The sequence below is a fragment of the Crocuta crocuta genome, unplaced genomic scaffold (genome assembly GCF_008692635.1).
Source record: "Crocuta crocuta isolate KB4526 unplaced genomic scaffold, BGI_CrCroc_1.0 scaffold56, whole genome shotgun sequence".
NCBI lineage: Eukaryota > Metazoa > Chordata > Mammalia > Carnivora > Hyaenidae > Crocuta > Crocuta crocuta.
This window is the reverse complement of record NW_027531334.1, coordinates 2,379,057-2,406,235: the sequence shown is the minus strand read 5'-3', so window position 1 is coordinate 2,406,235 and position 27,179 is coordinate 2,379,057. Positions and strand designations below refer to the sequence as shown.

At 40.3% G+C, this 27,179-nt stretch overlaps 1 protein-coding gene across 2 annotated transcripts; it reads right to left on the bottom strand.

The window, feature by feature from the left end:
* Positions 1-1,496: 1,496 nt before the first annotated feature.
* USF3 (upstream transcription factor family member 3) lies at positions 1,497-26,653 on the bottom strand. 2 transcript variants are annotated; one of them, XM_077771893.1, is made up of 6 exons: positions 26,557-26,653; positions 24,625-24,689; positions 23,462-23,490; positions 21,549-21,631; positions 16,217-16,313; positions 1,497-13,557 (listed from the first exon to the last, which is right to left on the bottom strand). In XM_077771893.1, the coding sequence occupies exons 2-6, from the start codon at positions 24,669-24,671 to the stop codon at positions 7,073-7,075; spliced, it is 6,741 nt and encodes a 2,246-aa protein (XP_077628019.1). In that variant the 5' UTR covers positions 24,672-24,689; positions 26,557-26,653; the 3' UTR covers positions 1,497-7,072. The 2 variants fall into 2 exon arrangements, with proteins under 2 accessions (XP_077628019.1, XP_077628020.1); XM_077771894.1 differs by lacking the exon at positions 21,549-21,631.
* Positions 26,654-27,179: the final 526 nt, after the last annotated feature.

The window sequence follows — 27,179 nt, the reverse complement described above, 5'->3', positions numbered from 1 at the left end:
TGAATCTGTGAATTTTTTATGTTTACTTATTTTTGAGAGAGAGAGCGTGAGTCGGGGAGGGGCAGAGAGAGAGGGAGAGGGAGACAGAATCAGAAGTAGGCTCTAGGCTCTGAGCTGTCAGCAATAGAACCCAATGTAGGGCTCAAACCACGAACCATCAGATCATGACCTGAGCCGAAGGAAGTCAGACGCTTACCCAACCGAGCCACCCAGGCACCCGAGTCTGTTTTAGGAGATAAAACTCTAGGACTATATTCCTGTACTTTCTTTCCATTGTTAATTTTGTTTCTGGACCAGCAGGCTCCCTGTGGAAACCTGACACATTATGCTATATATATTTTAGTTTAAAATGAATCTTTGGACTTGCAGCCCTTTGCCAAGGACAATCATTGAATTTATAAAAAGGACTCTGGTTCTTAACTTTTGCAAGCTTAGAGACTGAAGCAACAGTCTTCACATGAATCCAGCTGTTCCAGCTTTATAGAGCCGAAGTGATCCAAGTCATGGTTTTACCAGTTTCATTGTTATTCATGTTTATATAACAGACACATATCTTCTGAATTTTGCTGAAACCTGTTTTGTTAGTATGTTCAATAGTCATATAATTCTAGGCTGTTTTGCATATATAGATGCATGCATAAATAAGAGTTGACCCTTCCTTACAACACAATCTGTCTTGCCTTTCTCCGGTCACATTACCTAGGCTACTCTTTTCTGTCAATCCAGGTTTTTACAGCAGTCGTTTCATCTAGTGAACAGTGACTTCTTTAAGTGTCAGTTTTTCCATGTGGCAAATGTCATAACAGTGCCTACTTCATGGGGGGAAGGTGGTTCAAGATGCATATAACACCCCTGACACAATGCTTGATGACAAATGTTTGCTGTTCTAATGATCAATTCTGCTCCCTTAAATGTTCTCCAGGTTAGACATGGGAACTGAGGACAATAGTTTCCAACAGGAAGACCCTGCTCAAAGGGCAGATCGAAAAGCTCAGCCCCGTTTGTCCTCTAGCAGGGATGGGTTGTTGCAGTTCCTCAGAATTAGGGAGTTGGAGCAGTTTTTGTTTCTTCAAGGATGGACTGGGATGATTCCCACCACAACTCTGTCTCTTTCTGGATCTCTGTTTCCTGCTAAGATCAAAACTGGGACTTTCATTTTTCTTATGAAAAATTGGAGGTGGTCATCAAGGTACATCTCAGTTTTTCTGACTTCTCTCCTTTCATCTGGGAAAGACACAATTATTCTCCTCTGTTGGGAATGACGGGGACAGGCTGTGAGAGTCCAATAGGCTGAGGGCTTCCCTCTTAATCCAAGTGTGATATTTTAAATATTTGACTCTTTGATCGGGAACACAGTCCCCATGGGAAATGAGTCATGGTGTTTTAGACACTGTGGTAATATTGGAAGAGTCCTTGAACAGAAAACTTTGGTACGCAAGACAAGTTGTTTTAATACCAGGTTTGAGGTAGTACATGGCAACAATCAGAAAAGACCATTCACAATGCAAAAATGCAAAGTTTATTTTCTTAAATAAAATACTATATTCATATCTATACAAATAATTATTACAACCATTAAAATGTTACATTTACCAATAAAAATTTGAAAACTTTAAACAAGAGCATGGTTCAGAATATTCACACCCTAATACAATGCATTTGTAAAAAGATGTCAAAATAAACAGGACCTATTCTTATTTACAACCATAGGACAATCCTGATCGTATTATACATATCTGCTCTGGATTCCATTACAAATTAATTCCCATTAGAATTATAAACCAGGTGATTTACAGTAATAGGACACAGTACACAGCAGACATCGCTGGCATGGGAATAGATACAAATATCACACAATTGAAAGACTACAGTTAGGTTTTTTCCTGGCGACTGCCCTACAGTAAGCCTCTCACCCAGTGTATCTATAAATATTTTGTGAAGGTAATTATGTTCTCTGATTTTCCACCTATTTTTACCAAAATGTGTAATATATATATGTATATATATATATATATATATATACACATATATATATATATATGGCCTTTTGAAAGTGGAAGCAAATCTTTTCTTCACAGTAACACAACTGCAGCATCTTAAGCAACACTGTCTGGTCCCTTTCTTCCTGGAAGATCAATAGTTTAACTCCCTTAAAGGTTACCAATATAGTCAAGTCCAGTGCCTCAATGACCTCACAGATGAAAATGGTTTTAAGACTTGAGGGATGGGGGTAAAGAGATCCAGAGAAGTGAAGAAGGGGTTAGATGGAGCAAGCTCTAAGTCCCTATGACATCATACGGTATACAGCTGTATACACAACTGAGCCAAAAAAATAAATAAAACGCCACAACTTATGATCATCTTTAAAAAAAAAAAAGTGTTAAATTACAAATGAAGAGTTATCTTCTACGTCTCATGAGACCTCTAGTGACAGATTATGCAGATTATCATCCAAAAGAACACCCATTTGAATATTACATCCACTTTCAACCTAAGTTGGCTCGTGTCTATGAAGCATCTGAACACGTGCATGCGCCAGAGCCCTGCAGTGGATAGGGTTTGTGCAAATATAGAAACAAGGATGTTGAATGACCACCACCTACAAGCTCTGAGTTTAAAAGGAGTTTTGCTTCTAACTAGTACATTTTTTACAAGATCGGCATCAAAGATGGCTCAGAGAATGATAAGGCAACAGTGAGAAACATCAGCTGTTCTTGTCTTCTAGGTGTTTGATTACACAGCACGTACCATTCCGACTGATCCTTTGCTATATAACACAGGAGTGGGTGAGTAATATGTTCCAATGGCTGGTCATGGGACCAGAGGCACAGTTTCAAGTAAAGTGCAGACCAGGATAGAGGCATGTGGGCAGAACTAGAAGCTCTGTGTCCAAGAAGGGCCTCACGCTGGACTGCCCCCATCTAAACTTGGTGTCCCCCACAGACTCTGGTAAAAACACTGTCAAGCTCACAGAGGAAGGTGTAGAATGCAGACAAAATAGGGTTAAGTTAAAAAAAAAAAAAGACCCTTTTCTGTTGGTAGCATTTAGCCAAAAAAGGTAGTTCAAGAAGGAACGTGTTTCTGGCCTTTAATTTGCATATAGGTATCATAAAATCATCACTCACAGATTAACTTCACACTAATTTATTTGGCTACTATTATTGCCCTCTGGATATACACAGCCATAGGCAATTATCTCCAGGCAAAGGCAGAATTTATACAGACAACACAATTACGACCTCCAGGTTCCTAAAAGTATCAACACAAAGCCATCTGATTTGGGTACCATATTTGAGCTTTCTAAACTCCTCCATGGAGAAAAACCAAAACCAAAAAGAAACAAGTTCATCAAAACAAGGAAGAGAACTGTATGGCACATTCAGTATCTTAAATTAATTCAGAACGAACCTTGTTTCAAGAAATCCTTGTTGCCTCTTCGTAGAATAGGAGATACCGTGGTTCCCAAAGCCAGGAATTGGGACTCACTCACTGACTTAGGAGCATGACTCACTGTCACACAAAGATCCAATAGATGGGTGGGCCCAATAAACATTTCAAGGCAGAGAAGTAATCATCCTATGAAATGAGCAGGTTCCCTGCCACCTGTTTGATTCAGAGAAGATGGAAGAAAAGAGGAGCCTAGGTACCTATCTATCAAAGGGAGGACAAAGCTGAGAAGATGCTTATTAGAGTCTTTACCCTTTCTCAAACTTTCAAAACCTGACTCCCATTAAAATGTGTTTCCACATTTTTTTGGAGTATAAATTTTAGTCTTTCCCTGACACAGATAATGTTAGAAGGCAAGAGCAAGGCAAATGAATTATCTTTAAAATGTTTAAATAATTTTGTATTTTAAGAAGGCTGATTTTTTAAAATGGATCTTTATTGCAGTTCACTCTGATACGTAAATGGAAATTGCTGCAAAAGAATATTCCCTCCTCATTCTTCTCTCTCCACAGTTCTAATATGTTAAATTTTATAAAGCATGATCACTGTGGAATATCGCTCCCTTACTTAGAAAAAAGATGCCATTCCTGGTCTCCCCAAAGGTCTTACACTATAAACAAAAATAAACTTCCTGAAATGGTATAAAATATCCCCCGAAGAGAAAAGACATCAAACTTGATTTCTTTTTATCCATGATTGACATATTAAAAGTTTATACAGGATGAGGAATCTGAAATTTTTCACCTCATTAGAAGTTACTGTGTTAAATGGTCATAGCCAACTACTTTCTCTAATTGATTCTATGTGATCAGTAACACTGAAAGAGAGAAACAATTTAATTAATGACTCTGATTTATGATTCATAGGTTTGTATATGCTTGCATATTTTCATAAATTACAAAATTACCTGTGGAAATGGTTTTACATTCTATAGTCACAAATGAGCAAGCCGAGAATAACATTAAAGTTTACTATAACCAAAATCGACTGTTTTCTGCCAAACATTTGCCAAAATTCATATCCAGAGATTGCTAGATATTAAATAATAAAATTCCTCCTCTAAATCACTTAGCTCTAATTATCAACTACTTAATATACTGATGGTAAATCTCATACACTCGTGCTTCTTAAATCAAATAAGATTACTAATCTCTGAACACTTTCAGAACTGTGTCCATACATACAATGATTTCTTACATATATATGCACATGTCTGTAAGATAACTAGAGCTACATGTCATCAGGAGCCAAATTATTTCCAGATAGTCACATCTTTCTTCAGAGGGTCAAATAAGCCTTACTTAGAGGGAGGGGTACATTTGAGATCAAAGTATTACATGCTTGGAATAAAAGGTCTGGAAAATGTAAATGCTATCTATCTCTGAGCAGGGCTGAGCAGAAAAATAAAATCAATGCAACAGAGAAATATCTGAAAGTGCCAGGCTTTGAGGCCTTTCTATTGCTATGCTCAAATCGATCTTCTCCTTAGCCTGTTCCCTTAGTTCTAATTGTATCTAATAGTGCCCAGTTCTTCAGAACTCAATAGCCATCACGCTGTACGTGTGTGTGCACATGTGTCAGAGAGAGACAGAGAGACAGACAGAGGGAGGAAGGGAGAATGAATCTCCAAACATATTGAACACTACCTTTCTTTAAATTGGCAGGCTGGACCTTTCAAGTACAGAGAAAAAACTTGAATGTTACAACTTAAAACTCAGTTAATTAAAAACAAGTCATAAATCCCAATTTCCCCCCTCAATTACAAGTTTTAACTACTGTGTTAGTCTGTTGTCTTATTTAAGTAACTCCTATTCTTCCCCATGAACATTTTGAAGGAGAAAGTACAGAAGATTTTCTTGTTGACATTTTTTCTTCTTGCCCCCAGGAGACTGCTTCAGTCAGTCGCAGGAGGAGGGAGGAAAGTTTGGTAAGAACGGTTCAAGAGGCACACGTGACCCTTCTACTGAGTCTTCCCAAGAGGTATTTGCCAGAGTCAATGGCTCTGACCCAGCCTGAGGAGGCATTTTTAAGGAGGAAAAAATAAAATGCTGGTTCTTGGGTTTACTTTATTAACAGAGCAGACAGAACCATTTATATGTCTCTCTCCTACTCAATCCTATATTTGGCAGAATATAACAACAAAAAGTATGAGTATATATGGTTGCTTTGATAGGCTTTTTTTAGATTTTCAAAATTCAATATATGAGTGTGTGTGTGTATATGTGTATGTATACATAATTAACTTCTGTGGGGCTTTTAAAAACCCTTACATCAAGTTTTCCAATACTTCAGCAGGTCTCAGGTCTCAATTTCCATTTCTAGATGGCAAGCCAATTTTTAAAGGACCAGTTTATATGTCTGTGTACACCCTGATGCCCCGCGCGCGCGCGCGCACACACACACACACACACACACAGACATATACAGAGACAATTTTTTGAAGCACCATTTCACGTCTACCATCAGGAAAAATAATGAACCAATTCATCTTCTCATTACAATTCTACTATGAGGGGTAATAATGTAACATACAATGCCATCTTTTAAATATAAATATCAATAAATGAAAACACTGAGAGCTTAAGACTCTGCTCAGAAATATTTAAAAAGTAAGGCTCAAATTAACTGTGTAGATTCCAAACACACTATTTACTGAGCAGTCCCTAAAGATTAACAAACATAAAAGAAAGTATTTCGAGCCCAAATAAATAGAATGAAGAGAATGTTGAAAACAAAGTTCAATCGATGAAGCAACAATGTGTTGCCTAAACACATGCAAAATTCTGCAATAAAACTGCTTTGATCCTTAGGACCTGATACAAAAATGCAAGCACAAAATGGAGAAAGTCTATGTACTTTGCTTTTCAGATTGCTATTATTAAGGCTAAGGAAGGAAGACCTTTGCTTTCCAGGATCTTGGCACACTGAAAGATAACATGGCTCCCTAATTTGAAGAATAAGACATTAAAATCAGATAACTTATGAACTGTTATCATTAAGAAAGAAGCCGCTACCTTCCCCAAACCTTGGGAATAAAGGCTGATGGAATAACTCATTTATTTGCTCACTGTTTGATTTGAACCATGGACATTCATTCTATATTAACTCAATACCTGCCATGGGTAAGAAACTGTTCTAGATGCTGCCATCAGCCAAACACTTGGTGATGAGCCACTGCGTTATATCAAAGTGTCTGTATTTTTGGAGAGCAACTCAACTACCTCAAGTATCTATTTTACAAATGATCAGTAACCAAATTTAAAATCTAGGTTCTTTCCTACTACCTTGCACACGCCGAAGGGATTTCCCTCCAGCTTCCAGCTGGTAAGTATTTAGGGAATATAAAATTACAAAGCAAACTTGAAAATGCAACTCCACTTGGAAAACTGCACACTGTGCAGTTAAAAATGAAAGACAGTTTGTTGTTGACAACCCAGTATTCATTTGCATCATCTTTGACGTGGCTTCCCTACATTCGGAAGATAACTGGAAACTGATTACACAAACACAAAGACATACACACACACACATACCCCACCTCCCTCAACATGTGCATTATGTGTGCATGCACACACAAATACGTTTGTAATCTCACCTGATACATTTACATTTAGTCTATCAGTATTTAAACAGCTGAACTGCAGTCATGACCTAAAATATGGCTTATGTTATGGGCAGGTCTGTTTGAGGACTGCTTGGAAGAGTCGGAGGCAGAGGAGTTTGCTATTGTAAGCAAAGGTGACATTGCCGAGCCATCAGGAAGAGCTGTAGCTATCTCTGGAAACAAAGATGTCATATTAAAGTTAGACAAGTGAGAGTTGGTCATGTGCATTGGTGGCATGTCAGGGAGCAGCGGAAAACTTGGCTGAGCAAAACCAACAGGTCTAGGAGGAGATAGAATTGATCCAAATCGGTTATTTAAGCTTCCACTGTTTACCTTCTCAGTGCTAGGATTTGAGAACATTTGGTTAGAAAAATAGGGGATGGAAATATCATTGGACAGTGTCGGATGAGCAGGGGAGTAGGGGGGATAGAAGGACGGCAGAGTATTTTGGGGGTCTACAGGGATAAGGGCTGGCGTTCGAGTGGCACTAGGCTGAGTAACCTGTGGAATGAAAGAAGTATTAGCATTTATTGGCGGATTCATGCCACCCTCAGGAATAAAAGGAAATCCGAAATTTTGTGATAGTGTATGCTGGTCAGGCGCTGAGTTATCATTAGGTACTTGTGGGCTATCAGGCATGAAACGAACGATACTTCCTCTCTTCTCTGAAGCGGCTTGTTGGCGTCCAAGAATCATACTGCCACTAGTGGACAGAGGAAGATGGGGAAGACTTGGGTCAAAGACATTACTATGTCTTTGGTTTCCAGAACGATTCCTTTCAGGCTGACGAATTTTGGAACCACTGCTGTCTTGCAAGGGATGCCTTGATCGCTGGGGAACTGAAGAGTTAGTTGGACGTACAGGAGGCCCTTGTTCTGCATTTCCATGAGACACAGACGGATGGGGCAAAGCTGGCCTTGCAACCCCATGCATGTTGGTTGTGACCGGAGGGTTCATGTGGCCCTTGGTCCCATGGCTATCAGTTATCCTCATGGGATTGGACTTCTGTACAGAAACATTGGGACTTGTGTTTCGACCCTGAATATCTCCCGAAGAAGAAGAACTTGAGAAAGGAATATTCAAGGTGCTGTTCCTGGTGTTAATCACACCTAAGGACATGTCACAACTTTCCCTATTCTGACTCTCACTCTCTCTTCTAATATGGACACTTTCATGGGCTGGGGGACAATTATAGTCAATTGCAGAGGATGGACCACACTGGGTGTTCCTCTGATGTTCTGAGAGCGATCTCTGGCTTCCAAGGACCTGATCACCAAGATGAGGGGCAAGTAAACTCTGCATGAAGCTCTGGTGGCACGTGTTCTCACTGTCCCTTGGTGGGATGGCATTCCCTGCTGGGATACTCTGCACTGGTGGATAAGATAATCTCTTTTGGCGGTCGATTGGTGGTGGACCGGGGTTTTGACTAATTCGAAAAGCCTGGGACTGCATACTCCTTAATGATGATACAGGGTTACCTATTTCACTATTCCTTGAAGATTGTACTTCAAAATTACTCTGGGGTTGTTGGCTGGTTCCACTTGGTTTAAACGTCTGACAGTCAGAAAGGCGGATATCCGAGGTAACAGTATGGTCCACACGACCCTGCATGTTGTGAATGGCCAAACTCTTATTTCTGGGAACATCAAGATAGCTTCTCATTTCAAGCTGATCAGAAACTCTGGAACCCTGAAGTGACATGCCCATTCTCTGCTCTGAGTTCGAAGATGTCTTTCCAATAAGTGCCTCGGCAGAATAACTTGAAACTCTATTTCTCTCTGGCCTGTGCGGAGTACAAGGCATGTCTGAAGGCCTAGTCACGATACTGGGCTGGGACACCATCTGCTGCTCTATGCCTCTTGAAGTCAAAAGCCTCTGCATTGAATTGTGCCCAGATACATGTTCAGAAGAAACCCCCGAACCTTGCTGCCTGCTTCCAACATCCTGCTGCTGGTGCATCATGTCTTGACTAAGATGGTTCTGGGGATGGTTATGGTGGCTCCGGCTAGTCGAAGGGTTTTCACAACTCTTCTCTGGCTGGGAGCTTCCAAAATGCTGCTGCATCTGTTGCTGCATCTGCTGATGGTGGGGATGTGGCTGACCACTCTTGGGGCGGGACTGGTCAGTTCCATGGTGCTTTGGTTGTAAGGAAAGCTGAGATGCCTGAGTGCCCGGAACAAGATTCCTCTTTTTCTGCATCTGGACTTCCTGCTGGAGAGTTCTCTGTTGGTGGACGTTGTGCGGCTGAGAGTGGACAGAGCTCTCTGCATGAGGTGCATGACGCTGCAGTTGATACAAGTGATGCCTCTCTCTTAACTGCCCTGCTTGCTGCTGCTGCTGCTGCTGCTGCTGCTGCTGCTGCTGCTGCTGCTGCTGCTGCTTTAAGTAGAGATGGTTACTGTGCAGGTGAGATACCCCTTGGGCTGGAACATGCTGTTGCAGGGCCTGGAGATGTTGACTGGCCTGGGTTTGCTGCTGCTCGGTAACTGAATTCTGAGAACTGCACTGAACTTCCGTTTGCCTCAATGCAGGGGCCCCAAAATTGTTACTTGGTGGAAATAATCGTGTGAGGCCATCTCCATGCGCTGGGTTGCTAATAGGCACAACAGAGTTTGCAGAGTTGGGAGGGAGTTGACTGACCATCATCTGAGTCTGATCAGAAATGCTGTCCGGAGTGCGGCTCATCAGCGACATAGCTTCAAGCCTCAGCGGGGCTGGCTGACAATGCTTCTGACGTTTAGCTGAAGACAATAAAAGGTCGTCTTGGACAGCACGCTTGGCAGAGTCTTTGCGGCTTTCCTGACTTGGCTTTAAGAGTGGCTCTTGAACCTGTGGATTTGGTATGGTGCCGGTAATGGTGTTTAGCTGTTCTTGGGAATATTTGGTCATCAGAGCTGGCCCGGGAGGCTGACTGCCATAGGAACTAGATGCAACGGTCAGATTAACCGTTGCCGGAACAGGTGCTTGCTCTGCGGTTTGGGATAAACCAGCACAGCTGACCAGAGGATGGCTGATGGTGCTCTGGTGGATAAGATTATTGACACTTAAACTGGTGATGCTTGGTGGCTGAGAAGTCGAAACCTGTAAAGAGGCATTTGATGTTTTGATTCCTACAGAACAACTTGGTTTTCCAAGGGATCGATCCACAGTTGCTTCGATCGAGTCCTGAGAATTAAATTCATTTGGTGTTGCTTCTGCCTGTCCTGGGCCACTCTCTTTAGACATCTGCGTTTTGAAAGGCTGGTCTCCCTCTAAAGGTGAGGCTTCAGAAGGCTTTGAAGTCACGTCCCTCATATCAGCCTGGGTGCCAGCTCTTCCCTTCTCAAGGTTCTCCTGGTCAAAAATAGCTCTTGCTGCAAGAGCAACTATATCAGTTTGTTCTACAAAGGTACAGCTGTCACAGGTATTCGTTACTGCATTGCTGGTGACATCCTCTCTCGTCGTTTCAGGAAGCATGGATGCAACTGAGAAACTACGACTACTGCCTGAGCTGGTGGACATGGGAGAGTCGGCCTGCCTGCTGACAAGCAATGAGCCATTAATAACCTCCTGATCAGGGATGCAGGAGTGGTGTTGCCCTGGACCTCTGTCATCACTGTTCATCAGTAACAGCTCCTGTTTGGGATGTAAATCGACACTTGAATCTGCCGTTTTGGAATTCTCTGAAGGAAAGTCGGGATGGTCCACTGGGACCGAAAGAGACAACTTCTGAGGGTCTTTTTCTTTAGCAAGACCAGAAAGCAATGCAGTCAAACCCTGCCCCTTTAACAGACCCATCGTTTGCATCGTATCTGACGAATCTTGCTCCACCCTGCAAGGTTCAGCAATGATTTCTACCTCAGAAACACAGTCAGTGCTTGTAGTGCTAGTGGTGGATGACAGCCCAGAAACCTGAGAAACCAAAAGGTGGGGATCATTTGGAGATGGAATCAACACGTTGGCTGAAGTGCAGGATTTGGCTGCATCTGACAATGCCAGACTAGCTGGTGGCTTATCCTGAGATGCTTCTCGTTGCAGAATGGGGGCAGAATCTTTGGATTTTGCTGGGGCCATTACAAAATGTTCACTTGTTACAGATTCTTGGGAGGCTGGGCTCGATTCTTCTGCTGACTTAGATTTAGGTACAGATTCAGGTATCATGGATTCAGAATTCAGAACATCCAAAGACTGTGAAGCAGAAACACTCACGCTATTTGCCTGGGACACGGTGACAGATGGTAACACAACAGGGAGGCTTTCCGACAGTCCATCACTACATGACGGCTCTGCTGTGGCTTCGTTTCCAGGGCAGGCTAACTTGCCCACCTCTCTGACTGGATTCAGGGGGCCTGCGGACTTGTGAGCTGCTAAGTGTTTCTTGGCACCTGGCTTCTTAAACCTTTTTGACTTCACATTAGGTAAACAAACTACAGTGTTGACTGAGGGAGTAGTTACTAGATTATAAGTACTGGGTAGTGTGGCTGAATTGTCGGTTGTCATGGGAGACGCTACTGTTGTTGTTAATGAAACACCGTTAACTGGGGTGGTTTGACTACTTGCAGCAGTTGGAGGATTGGTGGGCTGGCTGATAGACAACTGTACACAGCTCTGCCCAGCCATCTGTGATATGCTCTGATTGAGGCTGGCCAAAGCTCCAAACGTATTCAGGGCAACGTTGGTGTTTGGATCTTCGCTGGTGGTGGGTTGGATAATTTGCATAGGGGTTTGATTTGTAGTTCCTGATGAGGACATCACAGGCTGCAAAGCAAAGAGCTGTCCGTTTAAAGAAATGGTTTGAGGCTGTTGTTGGTTTGACACGGTAACAGAAAAAGTCTGTGTTGAATTAGATGTTGATAAAGATGAAGGTCTTGGTAATATGTGGACAAGATGCTTTCCTCCAAAAGTCTGGGGGGTCGAAACATTTTGCACGGAATTATTAGGCCCTAGTAGAGCACTGGCTCCATTGACAGGGAGTCGAACAGAAGCAGGAGGTGGAGCCGAGAGCAGCGGCAAAGGGTTCTGATTAGCTGCCTGTATGATCACTATCTGCTGACCTACTGTTTGGTTGGGAACCTCTGCTCTCATCATTGTTGGGCAAGGGGTGGTGGTGGGGGGCTGAAGAATGATAACATTTTGATTAGCTGGAGCCGCATTCACAGCCGACCCAACTGGCTGGGCCATCTGAATCACTTGCATTGCTGAATTCAATGGAAGGATATTTTTTGGAGGCTGAGATTTAACCTGTGGCTGGGCAATTAGTGGCTGCATAGGTAAAGATGGACAAGAAGGCAAGGTGACAACTACTTGCTCAACCGCCTGCCCATCTGTGGGAAAGGAATTATTCACGTTGACGCCCGTAGCGACATGTCTGCTGTGGTTGGTCGTGGGGGCGCTGCTACCAGACTCGTTTGATACCGGAGTCACTGCAGAAGAAGGTGTCTGGCTTAGGGGCTGAATAGTGTTTCCCGCCAGTTGCAAAGTAGTCCACGTCGTCTGTGTGTTTCCAGCAGAGGAAATTCGGGTAAGGCTATTCATGCTTTTCAAGTCTGAAGCACTAACACTGGAAGAAGGCAAAGAACAAGAAAGAGTCCAACTATTGTCCAAAGGGTTTGCAGGAAGAGTGCTTACAGGAGTGGCGGTCTTCCCTCCTCCAGGGGCAGAAGGGGCCACCGCTGCGGTAACACTTGCAGAGTCTGTGCCCTTGCTGATGCTCACCGGGCAAGAATCACCTGCAGATCTGGGAGGCTGGGAGCAGACTGTGGTGGTAACTGAGACAACAAAGGTGGTTTGCAAATCATTTCTGAAATCCTGGATGCTCAGGCAGGCCTGGCTGCCATGGTGCACTTTAGTGGCAGTCGCTGAGGAAGTGGTAGGGACGCCTGTGGCACAAGGGACTGTTTGCTTCAATACTTTGGGGCTCTCTTGCCCATTCTTATTTTCAGGAGAATTCTGATCACTTAGACATGTGTGCATGGGACGATGTTGGTGAGGTTCAGGCCCGATGGGAACTGCGATCAGTGGGCCATTGGTGGCACCAAGCACACTTGAGTCGCTCTCGGAGGTGGAAAGCTCGAGAATATTTTGAGCAGAAATGGTAGCAGGAAGACAAAGAGGAACAGGCTGGTTGGCAGCCAACGCAGAAACTGTGGTCTGATGCCATGGCTTGTTTTCAGAAGGGTAAACTCCAGAAATAGACACAGGAGTCACAAGATTGCAAGTCCTCTGTACTGGCACCACATTGGCAGTTTGCTTTTGTAAATTATGACCAACATTAAAGGTTATCCCCTGAACAGCTGTTCCCTGGCTATTTCCACCAGGCTGACTCCCGTTGGAATAAACAATGATATTTTTTTGAACCTGATCACTGGGAATAACAACAGAGACCTTTGAGTTTTTAAGATTTCCTTTCCAGTGGATTGTAGGGTCATCATATAGGCATATGTCATTTGCTTTCAGTAATTCAATATATCGGCCATTTTCTTTTTGAATTTCTTCCAGTTGTTTACGTAGCTTTTTAATTTCTTTAGCTACAATATTAAAAATAAAAATGAAACAATTACCTGGTAGTGTCAGTACTTACAGTAACTTAAGAAAAAAGCTGTGAGCTAACTACCAAAGTCTAATTCCAGCATTTTGAAATATCTCACCTGAGAATCTTCAGCTTCTTTTCTAATGCAAGTTCTTTCTCTTTTTTACATTGGTATATCAAGCCTCTATCCTATCCTTTTAAAAGTAAGTATCTTTAAGGGTCAACAACCCAAAGGTCAGAAATTACTCATAATGTAGAAATCTCAAAATTCCCAATTCAAAAATTCCCAACGGGGCAGCTACAAAGGTAAAAGAAGGGAAGACATACTGATATCATGGTCACATGCTAGGAAAATAACACTGAATATCAATATAATAGCATTTACATGCTGTAACAGCTAACATTACTCGTGGTGGTAATCGGTAGTCTCTCTTATAAATGGCCTTAAACTCACTTCTATTTTACTCTTGGAAATAACAGACAGTGAAACAGGTTAAAATTAAAGTTGTAGAGCACCACAGAAAGCATCAATAATGGAACTTGAGTCTCCTTTGGTAGGGCCAGTGTACACATGCTACTGTCACAGCCCTACCCTTTCCTAAGGGAGAGAACTCCACCCATGAATCCTACTACAGAGGCAGCCTTCGCTATTGGTATTTATGCTCTGTGACCCCAGACAGCCCACCTGTCTTGCCACAGTGGTAGATACTCTCCCCTTTCCATCCACCAAAGGCAACCAATCTTCAAAGCCAATGCCCTATGAAGTGGCCTGACATAAAAAGTTCTGTTCTGACAAGGATGAGCTGAGACTAGCAGATTGTTTTCCTCAAACATTTAAAACAAGACACACAGAAGGAAGATACCAATGTGCCATGGACATCAGAAATTAAAGGCCAATTTTTATGGGCCAAATAATAATGATGATTGTCCTCACTTATTACACACTTACTACATGCCTGGCACTTTTCATTCACTGTCTCATTTCTTAATAATGTAACAATGATGATGGTAACAGGTAACACTTACTATGTGCCAGCTTTACTCGAAGCACTTTACCTGCATTATTTCTTTTAATCCTCATAACAACCATGAGATGGGAACTACCTCCTCTCATCAGTATTTTAAGAGGTGAGAAACAGTCTCAGAGTAATTACATAAATTTGCCTAACATCAACCAGATACATGCTATTATTATCCGTATTTTAAGATGGGGAAGCTGAGACTTGGAGAGGTGAAGTAAGTAGCCACAGGGACTGAGTGGGCAAGTGAAGAAGAGACTCAACCCCAAGGCCACTGCTCAGACCATGGCCCAGCCTGTCACGTGGACAGTGGGTATGTGGGCAAGTTTCTGGGAGAAGAAAAGCGAAGAGAGCAAATGCACAAAAGAGAACCAAAGAAAGGATGGTGACGGAGATGACAACGTAGTGAGACTTAAGCTCCTCGGGTGCTGCCCCAAGCCCTGGCCCACCTGCTCAGCCTTTCCTGAGCCCATGCAACTTCTGTTTTTCCAAAAGGCTCCCTTTTCCCTAATGTAACTCGATTGCCTCAGCCTCTGGGCTGTGAAACCAAAGGAGCTCTTCTTAGAAAAGTCTACACATCATTCCAGTCTTAATATCTCTCCTGTGGGGTGCCTCAGAGTGGTTACCAAACATGTATTATGAATCTAAGTACCTAACAGTATCATAAAACAGGGCCTATACTGTAAAAGATAGCTGACGTGGGGGAGGGGGTTAGCTGTCATTTAACTTAAGGCAAGCAAAGAGAATTCAGAATGCTGACCTACCGGATACACAATAAAGGTAGCCCAACACTGCCCCCACCTCAGCACATTCTACCTTTGTTCCTCTTCTTTTAAGGTGACCTACTGAGTTGTCCCAGGAAATTCATTCTCCGTTTTTGTCAGAGCCATAAATAAAGGACAATTCAAACTGCCTACCACTCTGGGCTTTACACTTGCCTGGCATATTTTTCTTTTCAGCTTTTACAAGGAAATCTCTCTATTGCAAATGGAAAAACAGAACTTATATAGCTTAAAAATGTCACTTCTAATTAAAAATCAAATTTCAGTACATCTGAAACTAATATAGCATCATGGGTCAACTGTACTAGAATTAAAATAAAAACTTAATAGAATTTTTAATGTAATTGTCTAAAACTAATAATAATATTAAATCAAATTTCATTAAATGATCAGGCAGTCTAATGCACACATTACATGCAGTATAAAGAATTATGAATGGAATGCTTTGACCTTTTGAGTTAATTCACAGTTAAGTCTTGGCCCACCCAGATCTTTATTTTGTTTTTAAGTTACACTGAGCGGGACTCTCCCTTGCATCCTCTCATGGGATTCCCCTAGCTGGAAGATCCAAGTGGAATAAAAGTGATCCAGCACTATTTGTCTCATGAGTTAAGCAACCATGAAGTACACAGAAGAGTCTAAGAGCAAAATTATGTATCCCTCACAGAAGAGGGAAAAGAGGTAAACTAAGATGAGTGTATATGCAACACTAGTCTCTCAGACCCACCGAAAGCACACACAATCTTAATGTTTCCGGTCAAAAAAAAAGCCTCTGTATCCTCATATACATTGCCCTGTGACACAAAGACCTGAACACTGAAAAGACAACAAAAAGGAAGAGTCTTCAAATCTTTACCTTGTTCATTGTTTCCTCCGTTAAGCAGGAGTTCATCATTTTGCCTTTTCAGTTCTGTTATATATTTAAAGGCTTGGTCCAGGATCATATTCTTGCTCTGCCAAAGAGAATTAACCATTTATAAGTTTCACTGAAGAGTAAGAACTTGCCAGAAGGAACTTAAAGCTTTATCACGTATATGTGATATGCATCCTTTCAAAATTTAAAATGGGCACCATAGTCAGATACTTCTACTGTTTACTTTTCATTTACTAAGTATTTATTAAACAACCACTATGCCTCAGGCTCTGTTCTAGGCACTGGGAATGTAATAAACAAAACAGAAAATTCCTGACCTTCAGAAATATTTACAATTGGGTGGTGCTAAGTGCTAGGAAGAAAAAATAAAACAGGGTAAAGAGGGGACCAGAGAGATGGCAGAGGTCACTCTGTCCTATGAACTGATGTTTGTGTCCCCCTATAATTCATGCTGAAACCCTAATCCCTGATATAACGGTATTTGGAGGTGGGCCTTTGAGAGGTAATTAGGTCACAAGGGTGGATCCCTCATGAATAACATCAGTGCCCTTAGAAGAAAAGACATGAGAGAGGTGACTGTGCTCCCTGTCATGCAAGGACATAATCAGGAAAAGAGCAGACACCAAGAGCCAAACTGGACTTGGACTTCCCAGCCTCCAGTACTGTGAGAAATAAATTTCTGTTGTTTAAACCACCCAGTTTATGGTATTTTTCTTATAGGAGTCAAACTAACACACTGTACTGTAATCTATCTTGCATGGGAAGGCTGGAGAAGGCCTCTCTGTGAGGCAAAGCAAAAACCTGAAGGAAGTAAGCCCCGTAGATATCTGGAGGAAGAGGGTCCAGGTAACAGGATCCGCAAGGGCAAAGGCCCCTCCTCAGGCAGGGCTGTGTTCACATGTTGGAGGGGCCACGGTGAGGTGAGCAGAACTAGAGTAAAGTATACAGGGGAAGAGTGGGAAGAGGAGGCCGGAGAGGGCCTTCAAGGCCCTGTAAAGGTTTTAGACTTTAATATTATTCTGTACTCTATGAACAATTGTTAAAAATAAAAATATAAGTGACATTCCTTTTGGCTTTAGCTCTTTAGACCTTTTTCCAGAGGTAAGCCATCATAGTTACTTGTGTGTCCTCCCAGAACAAAAAACGCCAGAAGAATACTATAAGCACTATGCTACATTGTTGTTTTCTATTTACAAATATATCTTGGAGATACTTCCATACAGGGTTTAGATATCTATGTTATACTTTCTAAAGGCTGTAGTTATTTTATTTCCTATTTTAAATAGATAACTATTTAAGCTATATAAGAGGCATTTTGGTTTTTTATTCTTCAGCTATCAAAAATATTGCAGTGAATGTTTAACTTCTGTTCCAGTTTGCTTATTATTCAATATCCCCAGTACTTTATCTGATAGTTCTTTTCGGGTAGGAATCAGGGATTTAGGGCTTTGGATCACAAAATTACAATTCTGGGTTTCTTAGACTGAGTCCCAATAGAGACCCAATATAATCTAAGAAACGTTTTACTCCAGAGAGAAAAAATAGTTATTGGTTTTTTAAAATTTTATTTATTTATTTATTTGTTTGTTTTTAAAGAGAGAGAACACGAGTAGGGGAGAGGAGAGGAAGTAGAGGGAAAGAGAATCTTTAGCACGTTCCATGCTCAGTGCAGATCCAACACAGGGCTTGATCCCATGACGCTGGGATCATGACTTGATCCTAAATCAAGAGTCATTGCTCAACTGACTGAGCCACCCAGGTGTCCTGATAACTGTGCTTTCTTAAAGCAAGAATGAGACGAAGGCAGAAGCTAATAATGCCCATCTCCTGCCTCCCTACTGCAAATGGGGCTGAGGACACATAGCAATAGTGAAAAAAATCTGAATCTACTCAGCTTCTGGGAGCCAAATACTGACTTCCACTGGAACATTCTAGGACACCAAGAAAGTGAAATGATTGTAGTTTCCTTTCAGAGAAACTTGTAGGGAAGACAGTCAAAAGCAGGAAAATAAGATTTTACTGAGCAAACACCATTATTTCCTGAGAAGCTATTGTACGTTGAGATGTAGAGGGAAAAAAAACAAACCCAAAACTATCAGAAGACATAGTCCCTGCCCTTAAATTTGCTATCATGTTGGGGCGCCTGGGTGGCTTAGTCGGTTAAGCGTCTGACTTTCGCTTAGGTCATGATCTCGCGATTCGTGGGTTTGAGCCCCGCGTCGGGCTCTGTGCTGACTGCCAGCTCAGAGCCTGGAGCCTGTTTCAGAGTCTGTGACTCCCTCTCTCTCTGACCCTCCCCTGCTCACGCTGTCTCTCTCTCTCTCCTAGAAATAAAAACATTAAAAAAAAAATTTGCTATCATGTTAAGGAAACAAAGTACATTAAAAAACGAAACAAAACAAAACAAAATCATGTTTATGCAAGCCTAAGTACCATCCTGCAGAAGGAACTGATCTGGCCATCAGAAAGCCTGCAGAGGTTCAGGACTGGGAAGCTCAAACTACCACAAAAGGTTGGGTAAGGTAAGACTGAGGGGACTGGTGGAAAGACTTTTCTTATGCAGTAATAAAACTATTCCCCCTCCCCCACCACACACACATCCTATGCAACTGGATGACTTCTCATTCCTACCCCAACCATATGAGACAAGTTTATTTTCTGTGAAATTCGGACCAGAGAATTTCTGCTTCAGGAATGCTTGGCACAGAAGTGGACAAAATGAGACTCCTCAGTGTAAACAGGAGGGTAAAGTAAAATTCTCCTCCTAAAGCATGAGATGCTCCAGTACCCCTCCCAGACAGCTCCCACAATATGGCAACTAGCTTTATACTCCTTCCCATTCCTAGATAGGGGGCTGAAGGATTCTTTGCTGGAAAGTAAAAGTTAACAGCTATCCCCAAAATAAAAGAAGCCACCAATACTATTATTTTTTAGGTCCACTAAAACAACACTAGCTTACCACCTAATCACTCAATAGTTAGGTCACCAAAAATCAACCCTATTCAATCAGCTTTTAAAGTTTAATGTCTCATTCTCAAATATGAGAAAACAGTTAAGTATCACCAGGTATTTAAGGAAACTCTTCAAAAGGAAAGACAAAACCTCAAAACAAAGGGGGTAAAAGAAAATCAGAAGAAAGAAAGACAATATAGAAAACAGAAGAAAAATTATTTTAAAAAACATATATAACATTCTCAGAGATTGAGATGGTATTGTATCCATGATACAAACAGGTGATATGAAAAAGAACAAAGAGAATAAGAAAAAGACTCTTGGAAATTAAATTTATGAGAGCTGAAATTAAAAACAGAAGAGTTAGAGGGGCGCTTGTGTGGCTCAGTTGGTTAAGTGTCCAACTCTTGATCTCAGCTCAGGTCTTGATCTCAGGGTCATGAGGTAGAGCCCTGCCCTGAGCTCTGTGCTGGGCATGAAGCCTACTTAAAAAGAAAAAAAAAAAGAAAACAGAAGAGTTGCAAAAGACCAACCAATTAAGATTGAAGAAGGGCAGATTGAAGAGGGTTCCAGGAGGAAAGTCTCAAAGGACAAAAAAAGAAAATGGCCATTATGTAGTATACTTGAATATGTAGAAACTTTAAGGGACTGTTGAAAAGTGTGGAAAGAAATAAAGATAGATGTATAGAGAGACACCTGGCTGGTTCGGTTACTAGAGCATGCAACTCTTGATCTCGAGCCCTATACTGGGTGTATAGCTTATGTAAAAATAAAAAACTAAAATTAAAAAAATCTAAAGTAAATAAATAGAAAGATAGGTATATAGAAAATGAAAAGCAGTGAGGCAATTAACAGCCCCCCCCAAAAAAAATTTCATATGAAACAAAACAAAATAATAGTACTCCTTGGCTCACCATAAACAGTATTTACAGTGTTAATATCATAAGAACTGAATAATGATTTCATCAAAAGTTATGGTGGAATTATATGGGAGGATTTGACAAGAGGAAGTCAATAGATAAAATCTAAAATAGAAAAGTATGATATAATAATATAAGCATGTTATTTCAAAATATAAATGTGGATACCAGAAGAAACAGTCGAGAATGGATGTCTTTAAATTGCTGTATTGGGGGGGTGCCTGGGTGGCTCAGTCGGTTAAGCATCCGACTTCAGCTCAGGTCATGATCTCACATTTGTGGGTTCGAGTCCTGCATTGGGCTCTGTGCTGACAGCTAGCTCAAAGCCTGGAGCCTGTCTTCGGATTCTATATCTCCTTCTCTCTCTGACCCTCCCCTGCCCACACTATCTCTCACTGAATCTCAAAAATAACTAAAAAAACACACAAAAAAAATTTTTTAAAAATAAATGCTGTATTGGAGGTGGGAGGTAGGCAGGCCAGAGACTAATGTTGTTTTAAGGTTTTTAGTGCTATGTGTTATGTTTATATATTAACCTAATTAACAAGTAACCAAAAAAGGCTAACATAATTTATGATATCCCACTATCATGAAACACTATATAATCATCAAAAAGAAAGGAGATCATATGAGAAAAAGGTATCTATGACCAAAAGTCTACTAAGTACCACTGAATGAAAATGAAAAAGCAGGTTATGAAACATATATTATGAATATATATTATATGAATTATGTAATATATTATGAATATATATGATATATATCATATATATCCCATATATATGATATATATCATATATATACCATATATATACACACACACACATTTATAAAGCAATGTCCAAAGAGATGTGTAACAACATTTGTAATAGTAGTTAGAACCTAGGAGTAAGATATCAATTTACTTTTCAAACTTTTTATGACTTCCATATTGTTTCCATTTTTTTTTTTAGTAAGCACACTTTATCCTCATTATCAGAAGAAATAAAAAGCTATCTTCATGAGGGAAAACTTTAATAAGCTGAGATTTAAGTACCAGTGGAGGCAGAAAGGGCACAGAGAATAAAATAGAGATCCTTGGAAGAGTCTAGGTAAGAATTTAAAGGTAATAAAAAATATGATTGGCAGAAAATAAAAGAAATGCCTGGTGAATACTGTAGCACATAAATGAACATAATCGTGGGACTGAATAACTCAAGATCTTAAAGATCTAGAAATTATATGGTCCATTAGATCATGTAGAACACTCTACTAGAAGACTACTATAAGTTTGGGAAAAATTAAAGATAGGTATATAGAAAATTAAGCAAATGAAAAACAAGGCAATTATTAACTCCAAAACCCAAATGACAGGAAACAAAAATAATCACACTGAACAAAGAAACCACTTAGGGAATTATCTGGTCACAAGTAATGAATGAAAATATGAGTGGACTTCTTACCTGCTTCAGGGCAGGGGAACATGGGATCAGCTCTCCTATCCTGTTTATTCCAGCATTGATTTTCTTCTTTCTATGCCTCTCCACTAGATAGGGGGAAAATCCATTTATCAAACCTTATGGTACCACTGCCATAGTTCACTATTCTCCCAGGGTAAAGAAATTTTAGGTAAAGAAATCCCTAGCAAATCTTATCAAACGGTATCTACTGAAGACAAATAACTACAAGACAGTTTCTAAGAGTCTAGTATTATGGGAACTGATATGAGCTATATTTTTATTAGCACTTTAAAAATGTGATCTATAATAGTTAAATTCAAATTATAAACAGAAGTTGCTAATATTACTTTACTGTTAGGCCATTATTATGTTTCAAGTAATTACTGGAGATTTTAGTGATAACTAAATTTTAAGAACCCACTAACAAGCTAAATTAGTAGAAGGCTGACTTTTTATAGCAAAGAGGCAAATGGGATCTATTTAGGCAGATTACAGAACCTTAAAGCACATTGTAGGATGACTAGAAGGCATTTTTGAAATAGAACAGCTATCAGTTATGACTTAAAATTTCTAGGAGTCACCCTGGCCATGTAGGATTTTTCCCATCTAAGAAACTGGCCAACTCACAATATCTCAACCAAATTGAGAAGTATTCAGGCTCCCATGCCACAACTTTAAAGACCGTATGGAAAGGGCAAGAGGGTACGAGATGATCTAAATAATTTCAATAAGACGCTGTAAGTAAAAATATTAGTTTGGCTATTTTCTCTCAGAGGGGTTTCTAAAACCTTCGTTTCTAACAAAAGATTCCAGTAATTGTTCAGATTAACAATAAGCAGGTCTTGTTGCGCAAAATACATACTTTTTGCTTCACAATCTATCAGTAAAGACTTATTTTCAGTGATATCTAATTATTCTCTCATAATAAATTACTATCAGGACATATTTATGACACCATGTGAGTTGGCTGCAGTAAGAGTATTCAGTTCCTATGGTCAAAAAAAGATTAGATTTAATTCATTTGGCCAAAGAAGGCAAAACAATAAAGTATGATATCACCTTTTTTCTAAATTCTCTAATAACGGTATTTGTTGTTACCTAGGAGTGGATTTTTTCACCTATGGAGGTGGAAAAAACCAACACTGTGACCCACTGTGACCCACAGGAAATTCTCATTCTGGGAAACAGCAATATTCCATCAGTGCTCACCACATCTTCCCATAGAAAAATTCCCCCAGGATCCTTTCCTTAGGGAAAGGAAGGTATCATTTATAGTGTAATAGACATTAATGTCTAAAAATATTTTGTTTCAGATCTGACTGTAGCCCCTGGAAAATAAAATGTTACAAAATGTACCAAACTGTAAAAGTATGCACAATTACTTCTGTAAATGTTTATCTGGCTTTGGCCTATAATTTTGACGTTTGAGATAAAACCAAATGTTTATTTTCTACATTTCTTCCTATAATTGAGGACTCCACAACTTCATTTAAGGCTGTTCACATTTCATGGACTTTTAAGGTCTACAGTCCACTGCCCGTCTCCCCGCTACTCCTCCAGGCAGCCAGCCCCTCCTGGAGTTCTGCAAAGACATATTCTTTATCCATTTGGGAGAAGTAAAGCTGAATTTCCCCAGTGGGTGAAATCACTTAAAACACTAATTCCAGAGGACTATTAATCCTTAAATTATCTAAACAGACAATGAATCAGATGATAAACTAGCCATCTTTGTGAGACTCGAGGGGTGTTTTGTCAATTAATCCATACAGGAACAAACACAGTAATGGAACATTTTCCTAAAACATAAGGAATAATGATTCTATGCTTGTAACAAAGAAACTTACAATCAACTACAGTATAATTTCATTATGAATGCAAAAAGTGCTAACAAATACAATTGAAATTATTGTTTCTACCTGCATTGTGTGTCTCCCGGTTTTTCTTTCTGAAACAAAAAATGCAGATAAGAGGAACAGGAAAATAACAGGAAAACATTTTCTCCACTTTATATTCTGAGAACCATAGAAATAAATTTTATGAATTTGTATTTGTTGCATCAGTAAGAAACTATCTTATTATGGTATGAAAACCCAACTGCAGATACATCAATATAAATTTAGAATCTACAATTTCCAAAAGTAACTACAATTCTCTATGCTTCCATACCCAAAAGTCATTGGTTGGGAAGTAAATCAATCACTGAAAACCTTAACTATTTGAAAAATGTAATTCAAGAGTTAGTCAACTCTCAAAGTGATGTACCAAGTAGGTGACTTCTGATGTTTGTCCTGGCACCTGGCAAGGGGTACAGTGAGTGCATCAGGGATACAAACAAGTATAAAGGAACGTTTTAATCCCCAGGTAGGAAAACATGGCCGTCACCAGCACCCATGCACAGACAATTGACATTTGAGCCATCTGTTGCATTTGTGTGCCTTAGTTTATCCAAACTCTTAGTTTTTCTTAAAAGCTAATCCAACTAAAACCACTGAATTTCCATTTTATATACAATTACTCAATACATTAGCAATCCCTAATAGTTATTTGGTAAGGAAAGAGAATGGGGATTTCAATATTAATGAAAGCATTGGCCATGTAATTCTAAGCAGAAACAATGCCCCAAATGCTAGAAATTCAGAAGGGGGCTTATATGAAGAACCAGAAGTAATACTATACTGATGTGCATATGGTAATACTACAAAATTATAATGTCACAAAATGTCTATTCAAATTGACTTCTGCCTAAATGAACTTAACGATCTACGAAGACTGTGATACTGTATGCAAGTAAAAGTTTCAGGAGAAACAAAACACTTAGCATAGATTTGGCATTATAAAATTTTAATTGCTCATCGTCATTCTTGTTACACTGTCTGTAAAGTAAGGAGGACAGGTAAATTTTAACTATGTACTCCTTTCTGTAAATCTGTATTTATTTATCCACACATATTTCTGAAGAGTAATGGTCTTCCAGGCAACCAAATGAAAGTTCCCTGAGAATTGCCTATTTAGCAAAGTGGGGACTAATTCTGCTGCTTATCTACCCAAAGTACATTATTTTTGGACCAGGGCTACATACCTGTGCTGCTTTTTTGTAGGAGTCTCATTCTCTGTCATTTCTGGCATGGTTACAATGATAGGAACCTACACAGCATGGAAGAACAAACCAGAAAGTTCAAAGTTATTCTAGTATGTTAGAGAAATTAATAGCACTTTGGTTTGAATACCAAAAAGCTAAAAAAAACATAAGTGACACCCTGAAAAAGACTGGATTAGCTGCTGTGGATAGAAAAGGTATAAGAGAATAGGACAGAAAACACTATAACTAGCAGATAGAGAGCATGGTGAATTTGACATGTGAGGTATTGCCAGAAAGTTGAGACTGGAGTAGAGAAAGGTTATTATCAGCTTAGAAATCTAAAAAGGCTTAATAAGGGGGTGTGGATTTGAGCAAGACCTGGAAAGACAGGTAAAACATACTTGAGTTGGGAGAGTGTGTTCTTTGTTCATACTACTTGAAGTGTTCTACAAAATTTAAACTAGAACACTGGTTCTCTTCTCTGAATGCAGAAAAAACAAGTGACAAGCACACAGACATGTAATATTCCATACATGGAAGCAAACTCATTCATTCATTCATTCACTTGCTATCCTTCCTTCAAACTGCTAGAAGTCTTACAGCTTCACTTGAGACTCATTAAAATCTGGGTAGGAGTAGGAAAATTCTACTTATATTTAAAATATCAGGACCCTGGGGCACCTGGGTGACTCAGTTGCTTGGGCATCTGACTTCAGCTCAGCTCAGCTCATGATCTCATGGTTCATTAGTACAAGCCCTGCATCAGGCTCTGCACTGATAGTGCAGAGCCTGCTTGGGGTTTTCTCTCTCTCCTTCTCTCTCTGCTCCTCCCCAACTTGTATGCATGCACTCCCTCTCTGTCAAAATAAATAAACTTAAAAAAATATGTATCAGGATACTAAAGAATATATGTATATATACTACAGGAAAATATATTCATATGCCAAAATAGCCTGAAAGCAAATACATGAAGATATTAGTCATAGTTATGTAAGGCTAGCAATATTATAGGTGGTTTCTTTCTCTTCTCTGATTTTTAAAAATTTCATAATGAAAGCTTTAATGCTTTTAAATCTCAGGGACTAACGGCCTTTCACAAGTGGTCTGTCCGGTTGGGATATGTGTTCTGGAACTGGAGTAGGTGCAAGTGCAGTTCCCCATTTTCTGAGTATGGAATTAGAAATCAGAAAGCGTGAGTTTAGGGGCGCCTGGTGGCTTAGTAGTTAAGCATCCGACTAAGGCTCAGGTCATAATCTCACGGTTAGTGGGTTCTAGCCCCACGTCGGGGTCTGTGCTGACGGCTCAGAGCCTGGAACCTGCTTTGGATTCTGTTTCTCTGTCTCTCTCTGACCCTTCCCTACTTGTGCTCTGTCTCTCTCTCAAAAATAAATAAACATTAAAAATTTTTTTTAATTTAAAAAAAAAAAGGAAAGAAAGCATGAGTTTAAAATCTGGTTCTGCCATTTCTTAGCTGTGAGATCCTGGGCAAGCTATATAACCTCTTTGGAAGCTCAGATGTTTGATCTACAAAATGGATCATAATCATAGCATTTGGACCATTTGAGTTGTTTTGAGAAGGGAATGAAAAATGCAGGGAAAGCACAGCATCATGGTGCCTAGCAGCAAAAGAATTGAACAAATGTTAGCTATGAATAATAATGACGGCATTTCAGAACGGGCTCTAGCCCTGGAAAGGTGGAGAAAGGGTCCTGGGTAATGAGTAGAAGTGAATAGTGACAAGATAATGATGGGAAGTGCTGACTGAGGCAGCCTGAAGAGAAATGTGCACTCAAGACCCATTTCTAGCAACTTATTCCACTCTCTCCCTCACATGTGCGATGGTACACATCAGCCTGAAAGCAACACACTCACATTGGGTTACTACATAACGATAACGTGGGACATGTGAGTAAATAAATAAGTCCCTGTTACCTTTATCACCCAAGGGCTTGCAGAAGTTCTTCACTTTCGATTCCTGGCTTCCAGCGCCTCCCGTTTCTGATCCAAATCTATCATCTTCTGCCAGAAGATGGTCTATAAGTTATGTTTTCTTCTTACTACACAAGGGAAAAATCAATAAATGTTTGTAGTGGCTAGGTTTCCATTAGCACGTAAAACAACTGGCAACTTAGGGCATGCAGGCAGATTTTTAGTGGTGAACAGAATGACCCTGAATTTTTCTCACCATCTGAAAACTAATGAATGTAGTTGCTTTAAAAAGTCACTGTACAATGGGCTGCCCATGCTCCACCCCCAAAAAAATGGTAGCAAGTACTGTAGCCATTGGACAGATCCCAGAAGATTCTCTCTCTTCGGCATGTTCACTGTCCCTCAAGTTCTGTCTTCCACATCTGTCTTACACTAAGGTCTGCCCTCAATTCTTAAATTATTTTCCTTCAATCTCCCCCTTCCCTCTTCTCACTTGTGAGTCAGTGAGTGACTGAAACCTTACTCAAGGATCTTCCACTAAGGCAGTGACACTAGGAAGACAGTCTTCAGAATTATGCATTGTATATACTCTAAAAGATGCAGTTTTGGGGGCACCTGGGTAGCTC

What these genes read in the sequence shown, in the direction of transcription:
- USF3 (XM_077771893.1), bottom strand. Translation starts at nt 24,671, where the DNA reads ATGCCAGAAATGACAGAGAATGAGACTCCTACAAAAAAGCAGCACAG. An exon ending in CCTACAAAAAAGCAGCACAG is followed by an intron (nt 23,491 to 24,624) that starts GTATGTAGCCCT and finishes TTTTTGTTTCAG; the next exon opens with AAAGAAAAACCGGGAGACAC. An exon ending in CGGAGGAAACAATGAACAAG is followed by an intron (nt 13,558 to 16,216) that starts GTAAAGATTTGA and finishes TTAATATTGTAG; the next exon opens with CTAAAGAAATTAAAAAGCTA.